General features: G+C 43.3%; 1 protein-coding gene across 1 annotated transcript; it reads left to right on the top strand.

Annotated features, from left to right (window-relative positions):
• The first annotated feature begins 4,436 nt into the window (after positions 1-4,436).
• On the top strand, positions 4,437-12,367 carry LOC110522552 (ribosomal oxygenase 1). The gene is made up of 16 exons (XM_021601004.3): positions 4,437-4,524; positions 4,680-4,827; positions 5,092-5,229; positions 5,343-5,482; positions 5,587-5,686; positions 5,769-5,882; positions 6,403-6,509; positions 8,277-8,384; positions 8,548-8,582; positions 8,705-8,883; positions 9,100-9,204; positions 10,587-10,728; positions 11,365-11,485; positions 11,584-11,683; positions 11,786-11,872; positions 12,011-12,367. The coding sequence occupies exons 2-16, from the start codon at positions 4,741-4,743 to the stop codon at positions 12,077-12,079; spliced, it is 1,632 nt and encodes a 543-aa protein (XP_021456679.2). The 5' UTR covers positions 4,437-4,524; positions 4,680-4,740; the 3' UTR covers positions 12,080-12,367.
• Positions 12,368-12,722: the final 355 nt, after the last annotated feature.

Consider the following 12,722-nt stretch of genomic DNA (forward strand, 5'->3'; position numbering starts at 1 on the left):
TCTCTTGACACAATGATGAAAATAATCATGGCCTCTAAACCTTCAAGCTGCATACTGGACCCTATTCCAACTAAACTACTGAAAGAGCTGCTTCCTGTGCTTGGCCCTCCTATGTTTAACATAATAAACGGCTCTCTATCCACCGGATGTGTACCAAACTCACTAAAAGTGGCAGTAATAAAGCCTCTCTTGAAAAAACCAAACCTTGACCCAGAAAATATAAAAAACTATCGGCCTATATCGAATCTTCCATTCCTCTCAAAAATTTTAGAAAAGGCTGTTGCGCAACAACTCACTGCCTTCCTGAAGACAAACAATGTATACGAAATGCTTCAGTCTGGTTTTAGACCCCATCATAGCACTGAGACGGCACTTGTGAAGGTGGTAAATGACATTTTAATGGCATCGGACCGAGGCTCTGCATCTGTCCTCGTGCTCCTAGACCTTAGTGCTGCTTTTGATACCATCGATCACCACATTCTTTTGGAGAGATTGGAAACCCAAATTGGTCTACACGGACAAGTTCTGGCCTGGTTTAGATCTTATCTGTCGGAAAGATATCAGTTTGTCTCTGTGAATGGTCTGTCCTCTGACAAATCAACTGTACATTTCGGTGTTCCTCAAGGTTCCGTTTTAGGACCACTATTGTTTTCACTATATATTTTACCTCTTGGGGATGTTATTCGAAAACATAATGTTAACTTTCACTGCTATGCGGATGACACACAGCTGTACATTTCAATTAAACATGGTGAAGCCCCAAAATTGCCCTTGCTAGAAGAATGTGTTTCAGACATAAGGAAGTGGATGGCTGCAAACTTTCTACTTTTAAACTCGGACAAAACAGAGATGCTTGTTCTAGGTCCCAAGAAACAAAGAGATCTTCTGTTGAATCTGACAATTAATCTTAATGGTTGTACAGTCGTCTCAAATAAAACTGTGAAGGACCTCGGCGTTACTCTGGACCCTGATCTCTCTTTTGAAGAACATATCAAGACCATTTCAAGGACAGCTTTTTTCCATCTACGTAACATTGCAAAAATCAGGAACTTTCTGTCCAAAAATGATGCAGAAAAATTAATCCATGCTTTTGTCACTTCCAGGTTAGACTACTGCAATGCTCTACTTTCCGGCTACCCGGATAAAGCACTAAATAAACTTCAGTTAGTGCTAAATACGGCTGCTAGAATCCTGACTAGAACCAAAAAATTTGATCATATTACTCCAGTGCTAGCCTCTCTACACTGGCTTCCTGTCAAAGCAAGGGCTGATTTCAAGGTTTTACTGCTAACCTACAAAGCATTACATGGGCTTGCTCCTATCTATCTCTCTGATTTGGTCCTGCCGTACATACCTACACGTACGCTACGGTCACAAGACGCAGGCCTCCTAATTGTCCCTAGAATTTTTAAGCAAACAGCTGGAGGCAGGGCTTTCTCCTATAGAGCTCCATTTTTATGGAACGGTCTGCCTACCCATGTCAGAGACGCAAACTCGGTCTCAACCTTTAAGTCTCTACTGAAGACTCATCTCTTCAGTGGGTCATATGATTGAGTGTAGTCTGGCCCAGGAGTGGGAGGGTGAACGGAAAGGCTCTGGAGCAACGAACCACCCTTGCTGTCTCTGCCTGGCCGGTTCCCCTCTTTCCACTGGGATTCTCTGCCTCTAACCCTATTACAGGGGCTGAGTCACTGGCTTTACTGGGGCTCTCTCATGCCGTCCCTGGAGGAGGTGCGTCACCTGAGTGGGTTGAGTCACTGATGTGGTCATCCTGTCTGGGTTGGCGCCCCCCCCCCCCCCCCCCTTAAGTTGTGCCGTGGCGGAGGTCTTGTGGGCTATACTCAGCCTTGTCTCAGGATGGTAAGTTGGTGGTTGAAGATATCCCTCTAGTGGTGTGGGGGCTGTGCTTTGGCAAAGTGGGTGGGGTTATATCCTTCCTGTTTGGCCCTGTCCGGGGGTGTCCTCGGAGTGGGCCACAGTGTCTCCTGACCCCTCCTGTCTCAGCCTCCAGTATTTATGCTGCAGTAGTTTATGTGTCGGGGGGCTAGGGTCAGTTTGTTATATCTGGAGTACTTCTCCTGTCCTATTCGGTGTCCTGTGTGAATCTAAGTGTGCGTTCTCTAATTCTCTCCTTCTCTCTTTCTCTCTCTCGGAGGACCTGAGCCCTAGGACCATGCCCCAGGACTACCTGACATGATGACTCCTTGCTGTCCCCAGTCCACCTGGCTGTGCTGCTGCTCCAGTTTCAACTGTTCTGCCTTATTATTATTCGACCATGCTGATCATTTATGAACATTTGAACATCTTGGCCATGTTCTGTTATAATCTCCACCCGGCACAGCCAGAAGAGGACTGGCCATCCCACATATGCTCTCTCTAATTCTCTCTTTCTTTCTCTCTCTCGGAGGACCTGAGCCCTAGGACCATGCCCCAGGAATACCTGACATGATGACTCCTTGCTGTCCCCAGTCCACCTGACTGTGCTGCTGCTCCAGTTTCAACTATTCTGCCTTATTATTATTCGACCATGCTGGTCATTTATGAACATTTGAACATCTTGACCATGTTTTGTTATAATCTCCACCCGGCACAGCCAGAAGAGGACTGGCCACCCCACATAGCCTGGTTCCTCTCTAGGTTTCTTCCTAGGTTTTGGCCTTTCTAGGGAGTTTTTCCTAGCCACCGTGCTTCTTAACCTGCATTGCTTGCTGTTTGGGGTTTTAGGCTGGGTTTCTGTACAGCACTTTGAGATATCAGCTGATGTACGAAGGGCTATATAAAATAAATTTGATTGATTGATTGATTGATATGAAATAACACATATGGAATCATGTAGTAAACAAATAAGTGTTAAACAAATCTAAATATATTTATATTTGAGATTCTTCAAAGTAGCCACCCTTTGCCTTGATGACAGCATTGCACACTCTTGGCATTCTCTCAACTGGCTTCATGAGGTAGTAACCTGGAATGCTTTTCCAACAGTCTTGATTGAGTTCCCACATGCTGAGCACTTGTTGGCTGCTTTTCTTTCACCCTGTGTTCCAACTCATCCCAAACTATCTAAATTGTGTTGAGGGATTGTTGTCACGATCGTCTGTAGAATAAACGGACCATGCGCAGCGTGCGTAGAGTTCCACATGTTTAATAAATTAAAGTCACCAAAACAATGCAGAACAAATGAACCATGAAGTCAATACAGTGTTCACAGGCACTACACAAAAACAAGATCCCACAACAAACAGGTGGGAAAAGGCTGCCTAAATATGATCCCCAATCAGAGACAACGATAGACAGCTGCCTCAGATTGGGAACCATACCAAGCCAACCTAAAAATAAAGAAACTAGAATGCCCACCCTAGACACACCCCAACCTAACCAAAATAGAGAATAAAGGATCTCTAAGGTCAGGGCGTGACAATTGTGGAGGCCAGGTCATCTGATGCAGCACTCAATCACTCTCTTTTTTGGTCAAATAGCTCTTACACAGCCTGGAGGTGTTTTGGGTCATTGTGCTGTTGAAAAACAAATGATAGTCCCACTAACCGCAAACCAGATGGGATCTCGTATTGCTGCAAAATGCTGTGGTAGCCATGTTGGTTAAGTGTGCCTTGAATTCTAAATAAATCACAGACAGTGCCACCAGCAAAGCACCCCCACACCTCCTCCATGCTTCATGGTGGGAACCACAAATGCAGAGATAATCTGTTCACCTACTCTGAGTCTCACAAAGACACAGCGGTTGGAACCAAACATCTCAAATTTGGACTCATCAGACCAAAGGACACATTTCCACCTGTCTAATGTCTATTTCTTGTGTTTCTTGGCCCAAGCAAGTCTCTTCTTTTTATTGGTGTCCTTTAGTAGTGGTTTCTTTGCAGCAATTCGACCATGAAGTGTCTGTTTCACGTTTCCTTTGGTCTCTGAAGAGTTGATGTTGAGATGTGTCTGTTACTTGAACTCTGTGAAGCATTTACTTGGCAAGCAATCGGAGGTGCATTTAACTGTAATGAATTTATCCTCTGCAGCATAGGTAACTCTGGGTCTTCTTTTCCTTTGGTGGTTCTCATAAGAGCTAGTTTTAAGCAAGGAGGTGGGCAGTGAGATCCTATTGACGGTTTATTTTGCATGTTTCCATTTGGGAACGCCTGCTCTGTGAAGTGCTGGTGTGTAGTAACTCAATCCACCCTTGCACTCCTTCTAAAAAATTGTTTTCAAACTTTGATAAAGGGTAAAGTCTACAAAACATATAACTTCATGCGGATCAAATGTTTCATCAATGAGAACATTTGCAGAATGTCAGCCAAAACCCATCTAGCTCAATCTTCTCCCACTGCTTGCCACCGGGCTTACTCTCATCACCATATTTGGTAGTGAGTGGAAACGCTAAACCGAATGCTTCACATTTATACATCCGGTTAAATATCTGGTTCGTTGTTTAATGTGTCAACGTCTTGACAAAGGGATCTGCTCGAACCGCACGATAGCAGATGTGCATACTCATGGTCTAAAGTTTGCTTGGAGGTGAGCACATTTTCACATCAAGTTACATTTGTATAAATTCCAACTTTTGCGCGAGGCCCCAGTATCTTTGGTAGAGATATGCGGCATCTCACTGCCTGCACAGTAGAGGGCGATAAAGTGTTTTATTAAGCTGGAGTTGTCTCATTTACATACAGCACAAAAGGAGTCCCCTTTGTCGCATGCTGATGACGTCAGGAATGAAAAATATTCGACAACATGGAGAAGAAACATGTGTCAGCTTTTGAATTGTACCAAAATGCGCTATTAGAATCGACTCCTGAAGTTAAACCATCATCTGTGCAGGTACTTGGGGTTACGTTATTACTGGTGTTTGCCCCCTTGCAATTTCAGATAGTTTTGATAAAAGTGACTTTACAGTGTCTTGTGTTAGGCATGCACGCAAATCAACTGGGTTGACAAATCTACGGAAGAAAGCTAGCTAACTGATGCAATGTGAAGTGGGCTTGTTGAATAATGTCCATCTGTTGAATATACTTTTGCAATGTGCATATGATTACCTGAAACGATTTCAAACTGATTGCCTCTGCCTACTGGATGATTTTCTAGGTTATACCAAAGAAGAAGAAGCGGAAGGAAAATGGCATCCAGACCCCTAAACCCATCAAAAAGGCCAAAATGAAACCGATGGTCAAGCAGGTCATCAAATCGTCTCCGAGAGAGGAGAGGTTGGAGAGACTTGAAGAAGTTAGTTTGTACAATCAAACTCACTCCCTCTATATTGAAGCCACTTGTTCACGTACTTTAACTGTTTGACTGTGGTTCTCTAGCCATACCTGTCATTGTCTTGCTGTATGCAGGAGGTGCAGTGTGGAGAGAAAAGCGGACAAGCACTAGAGGCTCTGCTGAGTGACCTGGCTGAAGTTAGCAACAGCCGGGAGAGGGCCAGTAAACTGTTCCAGTGGCTCATCCAACCCATTCCTTCCAAGAGCTTCTTCAGGTACTGATGCCTGTGTAGCTTTTGGTTTTCTCAGTACAGTCATGAACTAGATTGCACAGGGATATATACTTTGTTTTAAACTTTACTGACTTCCTTCATCACAGGGATACATGGGAAAAGAAGCCAGTTTTGATCAAACGTCAGAATCCAGACTACTACAAGGGACTGTTCTCCACAACAGAGTTTGATCGCATTTTAAGACAGGTAAGGTGTCATGACTAGCTAGACATCTAAGGTCATTTTTTGTTTGATCAGATCAGGCTAATGTTGCTGTTGACATTTCCAGGATGATGTTCAGTATGGAGTGAACCTGGATGTCACCAGCTACACAAACGACAAAAGAGAGACACACAATCCTCCAGGGAGGGCTCTTCCTTTCACTGTATGGGAGTTCTATGAGGTAAAAACCAAATTAAAGTCTCCTGATTGCCAATTTGTATTTACTTTGTGTGAGCAGCAAGTGTTGGTTAGAATTTAGATCGTACCAATATCTGTGTAACATGTAAGTTCTTAGTACCTCATAATATTGAAACCCAACCATGTGTCCTCTAGCTCAGTTGGTTGAACATGGCCCCAGTAGTGGGTTGGATTCCCGGGACTAAAATGTGTGCATGCATGTGTAACGGATGTGAAACGGCTAGCTAGTTAGCGGTGGTGCGCGCTAAATAGCGTTTCAATCGGTGACGTCACTTGCTCTGAGACCTTGAAGTAGTGGTTCCCCTTGCTCTGCAAGGGCCGTGGCTTTTGTGGAGCGATGGGTAACGATGCTTCGTGGGTGACTGTTGTTGATGTGTGCAGAGGGTCCCTGGTTCGCGCCCGGGTAGGGGCGAGGGGACGGTCTGAAGTTATACTGTTACACATGACTAAGTCGCTTTGGTAAAAGCGTGTGCTAAATGGCTTATTATTATTATAATCCACAGAGTGGTTGCTCCCTCCGTATGCTGAACCCCCAGGCCTTCTCCTCCACTGTGTGGAGTGTTCTGTCCATCCTCCAGGAGCAGTTTGGCAGCATGGCAGGAGCTAATGTGTGAGTGACCCTGTCTGACAACCTCTGACCAGTGAGATGCTCTCGAACAACATTGAGGGCTCTATTTCCGGGTTGCGTTAAGCCAGTGCAATTGTCAAATGCATACTCGTTTGTCATTTGTACACCTAACGCCAGGATCTGTGATTTACCTGTCTTATATGAGCTTGCTAGTTGGCGGGGTGGCAATATCTGAGCTGTGTCCTTAAAAACGTGTGCCAATTTCAGGCAGTGCTGGTGGGGCTATTTAAGACCAACCAGAAGCTGGTCTTAGCGGTAACCCAGTTGACTGCGGAAGCGCAGCCTATCCAGCCTTGACCCACAGTGCCCATATGCACATGGAACGAGAGCAATGTTATTTTTGTGCTGTAACCTCGTATTTAAAAACATAACCAAGCATAGTCTCCTCTCTCAATGAAGGCTGTTTTTTTTGGTAATGCATTCGCCAAGTTGTCAAGACTACCATAAAGGGCTTGGCTTGTGAGAACTCTTTGAAATAAATCTTAATCACCAAAGCTTTATTAAAAGATCACATTTAGGAGCAGCCACTTTTTATCTATGTAGGCTATAGTACATGATTTTAGCCAGCTCCTGTTATCTATGTAGGCTATAGTACATGATTTTAGCCAGCTCCTGTTATCTATGTAGGCTATAGTACATGATTTTAGCCAGCTCCTGTTATCTATGTAGGCTATAGTACATGATTTTAGCCAGCTCCTGTTTTGGAATAAGAGATGAGATGATCCAGTGACCTTCGTTTTTAGAAAAATGTCAGTTATTTTCCTGTTTTCGTTTAATTCAATTTTTTTTTAAATCCCTTATAGGCTACCCTTACCCTACTATAACAGCAATGTGTCTGCTGTCTTTCTTGTCATGGCCATGCATTTGCCAAATAGCCTATCCATAAAACATTTCTACATGGTTTACTCATGAGGCTTTTTCCGTCAAGTGTTTGCATTATTCCCGTAGGCCTGCAGTGAATAGGCTACTCCGTTAGGTTTGTTTCCCCGTTTCCACAGAACGCCTCTTGTCCACTTACCAAAGATGTGCTGCTCTAAAAGTATTCACATTTTCCAGCCATATAACTCCATGTCAACGGTAGGCCTAGGCTAGATCTTGCTTATTGAGAACGTGCCTCACACATAAAATACAATTTAGGAGAGCCTAGTGAAGGCCTATACTTGTTGAAGCCTATTACAACAATGTTGATTGTCAACCCTCAACATACTGAGCAAACACTGGATGTTTTTACTGTTGATTGTCAACCCTCAACATACTGAGCAAACACTGGATGTTTTTACTGTTGCTATAACTCGTTACTGTAGCCTGTGCTATTTAATAAACGGTATCAATCCACTAGGATGACAATGTAGACTGTCAATAACAACCAGAACTTAAGACAACAGCATACAGTATTAAGCCTTGACATGCACTGATTGGCCAGTGAGTAGCCAATCCCTCTCCACACCTATAATTTTATTTATTAGTCAAAACCCAGCTCTTTCGCCCCAGCTATTGCGCTCACAATTACTCCAGTGAAAATATAAATAATATTTCTGACACATCCCTGGTCCTAAACCCCTTTCACCAGCGCTAAGATTTACCATTGTGTTAGGTTTGTTTAAAATAGAGCCCTGAAAGTCATTGAACATGTATGGGACTGTGAACATTTCCTTCTTTTAAGACAAACTATTATGTTATATCCTTACCTCATGCTGAATACTGATTCACCTCACGTGACATTACAGCAAAGTAGTTTTGTGTCCCCAGGTATCTGACACCTCCAGGAACACAAGGCTTTGCTCCACATTATGACGACATCGAGGCCTTTGTGGTTCAGCTGGAAGGGAAGAAGCACTGGAGAGTTTACAACCCCAGGTGACTGAGTTATGAACAGTCTAAATCCAGTTTATAAAATTCCCAAAAAGGTGATCAGCACCTAGAGCATGCATCAATCCATTTTGAACCAGATTAATATAATTAAACTCTGAGAAACTAATTCTGTATATTTTGTGGGATGTTTGATTGCTACACTTTTTAGGTCAGAAGATGAGGTCTTGCCCGTTGTTTCCAGTCGTAAGTATTTTTTTGTCTACCCTTGTGCCTATAAATAGACTATAAGCACGACCGATCACTTCCCAGTCCCCTCTGCCTCAGTCTCATTCCTTACAGATGGTTTGGTATTCCTCCTCCTCCAGTTAACTTCAGCCAGTCGGAGATCGGGAAGCCCATCCTGGAGGTGGTTCTGGAGGCTGGGGATCTCCTCTACTTCCCCCGAGGGTTTATCCACCAGGGGAACTGCCTGCCGGATGCTCACTCCCTCCACATCACTGTCTCATCTTATCAGAGGAACAGCTGGGGAAACCTACTGGCAAAGGTGTGTTATCAATCCTCTGCTTTCCTTGTATGTGACACTGTCCAGTTCTGTCTCATTTTGTATCAACATTGATGTAGATTGGGCATGGCTCAATTTACACTTGAGTCCAAAAAAACTAAAATATTGAATGATATACAATGTAATGTCTATACAACATGGATGTACTTGGAAGTATAGGCTTGTGTTGTGTTTGATGCAGAACATGATCTCTGACAGGTGGTCCCAGCAGCCCTAGAGATGGCCATGGAGGAGGATGTGGACTTCAGACGAGGCCTGCCTGTGGATTACCTGACTTACATGGGGGTGCAGAACTCAGACAAGGTACTTCAGACACGTTGTTTACTTGTCTCTGGAGTCCAATTGACCTCTGAGCACCTACTCTCAACAGGGGTGTGTTCAGAAGGGTGAAAAATTCAGAATGTTGAACGGCTAGAGCTGACATCATTGCCTATGTCCCATGGCAAGTAAGAATGTCTGTTATAATGTCTGTTATACTCTACCGTTCAAAGGTTTAGGCTCACTTAGAATTTCCTTGTTTTTGAAAGAAAAGCAACAAAAACAATGTCCATTAAAATAACATCAAATTGATCAGAAATACAGTGTAGACATTGTCAATGTTGTAAATGACTATTGTCGTGGGAAACGGCTGAATTAAAAAATAATAATAATAATTCTTATGGAATATCTACATAGGTGTACTGAGGCCCATTATCAGCAACCATCACTCCTCTGTTACAATGGCACGTTGTGTCAGCTAGTCCAAGTTTATAATTTTAAAACGGCTAATTGATCATTAGAAAACCCTTTTTGCAATTATGTTAGCACCGTTGAAAACTTTTGTTCTGATTAAAGACTAAATAAAACCTGCCTTCTTTAGACTAGTTGAGTATCTGGAGCATCAGCATTTGTGGGTTTGATTACAGGCTCAAAATGGCCAGAAACGAAGACCTTTCTTCTGAAACTCATCAGTCTATTCTTGTTCTGAGAAATGAAGGCTATTCCATGCGAGAAATTGCCAAGAAACTGAAGATATCGTACACCGCTGTGTACTACTCCCTTCACAGAACAGTGCAAACTGGCTCTAACCAGAATAGAAAGAGGAGTGTGAGGCCCCGGTGCACAACTGAGCAAAAGGACAAGTACATTAGAGTGTCTAGTTTGAGAAACAGACTCCTCACAAGTCCTCAACAGGCAGCTTCATTAAATAGTACCCGCAAAACACCAGTCTCAACATCAACAGTGAAGAGGTGACTCCGGGGATGCTGGCCTTCTAGGCAGAGTGCCTCTGTCCAGTGTCTGTTCTTTTACCCATTTTAGTCTTTTCTTTTCATTGGCCAGTCTGAGATATGGCTTTTTCTTTGCAACTCTGCCTAGAAGGCCAGCATCCCAGAGTTGCCTCTTCACTGTTGACGTTGAGACTGGTGTTGGAACAGAGGAGTGATGGTTGCTGATAATGGGCATCTTTACGGTTATGTAGATATTCCATTAAAAATAATCTGTTTCCAACTACAATAATAATTTACAACATTAACAATGTATACACTATTTCTGATCAATTTGATATTTTAATGGACAAAAAAATTGCGTTTCTTTCAAAAAACAAGGACATTTTTAAGTGACTCCAAACTTTTGAACGGTAGTGTATATCTGAACATTCTCTGTAATGTTGCACCCTCTTGAAAGCCGTGTGTGTGTGTGTGTAGGAGGATCCACGCAGGGCGCAGTTCCTATCCAGAATAGAAGGGCTGATGAAGAAGCTATCAACCTTTGCTCCTGTGGATGCTGCGGTGGATCAGAAAGCGAGGGATTATCTCCATGACTGTCTCCCCCCGATGCTCACCGCAGGTACCACATATCTACTGCTGAAATTCAAACATGGACTTTTGTGACTCCTCTAAGCCAGTAGTTCCCAAACTGTGCCCCCCCCTCCAAAAAAAAACAAACAAAGGAACTCCATCCGGTTTAAGTTACTCTTGAAAGTTGTAATAGTAGAATGTACATGGTGCAATTTCAAAGTTGGGTAGTGCATCATCAGTTCCTCTTGTCATGTCAGTCATTGCTAACCTATTTATAACTTGTCAGAAATGTCCGGATAAACTAGCCCATTTCAGCTGTTTATTTTTTTGGGCCCATAGGTTTTGTTGACAAGAGACTCATTTAATATCACATTAGACATGCAAAATGTATAGAATTGCACAAAAATGTGCTTTAAAATGGCAAAATGTTCTATGCACCCCATGACAAAATGTGGATAATTGGAGGAAGTAAGCTTTAAACCTGCAAAATATTCTCTCCACCAACTAGAGGGGTGTGAACAGTTTGTGATGAACAGTGCTAGTGCCCATAGAAAGGGATGAGGTGCGGGATGTTCCCTGATGCTGGAAGGGGGGCCTGAGTCAAAAGTCTGGAACCTCTGCTCTAGGGCTTCCCAAACTAGACTGCCACGTGGCCAGTATTACTGATTCTAGTGATAATCCACAGAGGAGCGGGCCAGCAGTGTCCAGGGAGCTCCTTCCAGGTGGGAGGATGGAGAGGCTGTGGACGTGGGTGTGACCATCAGGGGCCAGACCAGAGTCAGACTCATCCGTTCTGGAATCGCCAGGTAAATCTCGGACATGAAATATCCTATGACTTACAAAAGCATGGCTCTTACAAACATTTTCCCAGAAATGACCTTGACTTTTCTTTTTGATCCTGCAGGTTATGCAGTGATGGAGAAGCAGTTTGGCTTTACTACACTGCAGACAACTCCAGAGTCTACCACAAGGAGGAGCCCAAGAGCGTTGAAATAAAAGCAGAGGTATGAATGAATTGCCTTGTTACTATAGCAGTGACGTGTGCCTGCCTGAGATGCTGCACTGCAGTAATGGCCTTTGTGTTCAACGTGATGTAACTCTTTCAGCAAACAGACGGCATGGAGTTTCTGATCCATGCGTATCCAAAGTTTGTGACAGTGGGCAGTTTGCCATGCGAGTCGGCTGAGGACAAGGTATGTTTGTCAACATGTATGCCGTCTTCTGCATGTCAGTAGTGTAGATATTTGGATGGTCGCGTTATGCTGGTCAGTGCTTGGGTCAGACTCTGCACTGCAGTTTTCTTACAGATGTAATTCTGTGCTCTCTTCCAGGTGTCCTTGGCTGAGCTGCTGTTTGAGAAAGGGCTTATTCACACTGCAGAACCTCTGCAGCGATCCTGAATCATGGAGGGACTCTAAAACAAGTTTCACAAGAAATATATGCTGCACCAGCATCATTCACCTCTCACTATGTGTAGGAAGAATTTCTGGTTTTAGGACAGCAGTCGAATAAACTCTGAGCAGTGCATCAGCATTGCCCTCTACAACTAACTCCCCTAGGCTCTTCCAAAAACTATGGTGCAATGCTGGAACACAATGATCAATCAAAAGTAGTAGGTCTGTAATAGCCCACTTACAATATTAATCTTTACTTGTTCAGTAAGTATTGCATTAAAACAGTCTTGCATATTGGTGTGTAAATCAATCCTAGTTTCTGTGTGTTGCTAATGGAAGTACATTGTTATAGAAATGTCCAACTTTGCATTATCGCTACGATTGCGTATACTTTATCACACAAATGATTCACTAGCTGACAAAGGGACATGTTTATTAGTCGATACAACCCATAAAGATACAGTGAGGGACACTTCTTATTGGCATACTTGATTTGAAAACCATCCAGACAATAGGGATGTGACTTGGGACACAAATATTCCAGGTGATGGGTGGGTCTACTTCAACTCCCTATACATAAGGGAGAATATTCAGAGGACCATTAGTACACACTTGGACTATTGCTAGGAATGTATAATTTCATATGAAG

The sequence above is a fragment of the Oncorhynchus mykiss genome, chromosome 4 (genome assembly GCF_057628025.1).
Source record: "Oncorhynchus mykiss isolate SJ-2025 chromosome 4, ASM5762802v1, whole genome shotgun sequence".
In the NCBI taxonomy this organism is placed as follows: domain Eukaryota; kingdom Metazoa; phylum Chordata; class Actinopteri; order Salmoniformes; family Salmonidae; genus Oncorhynchus; species Oncorhynchus mykiss.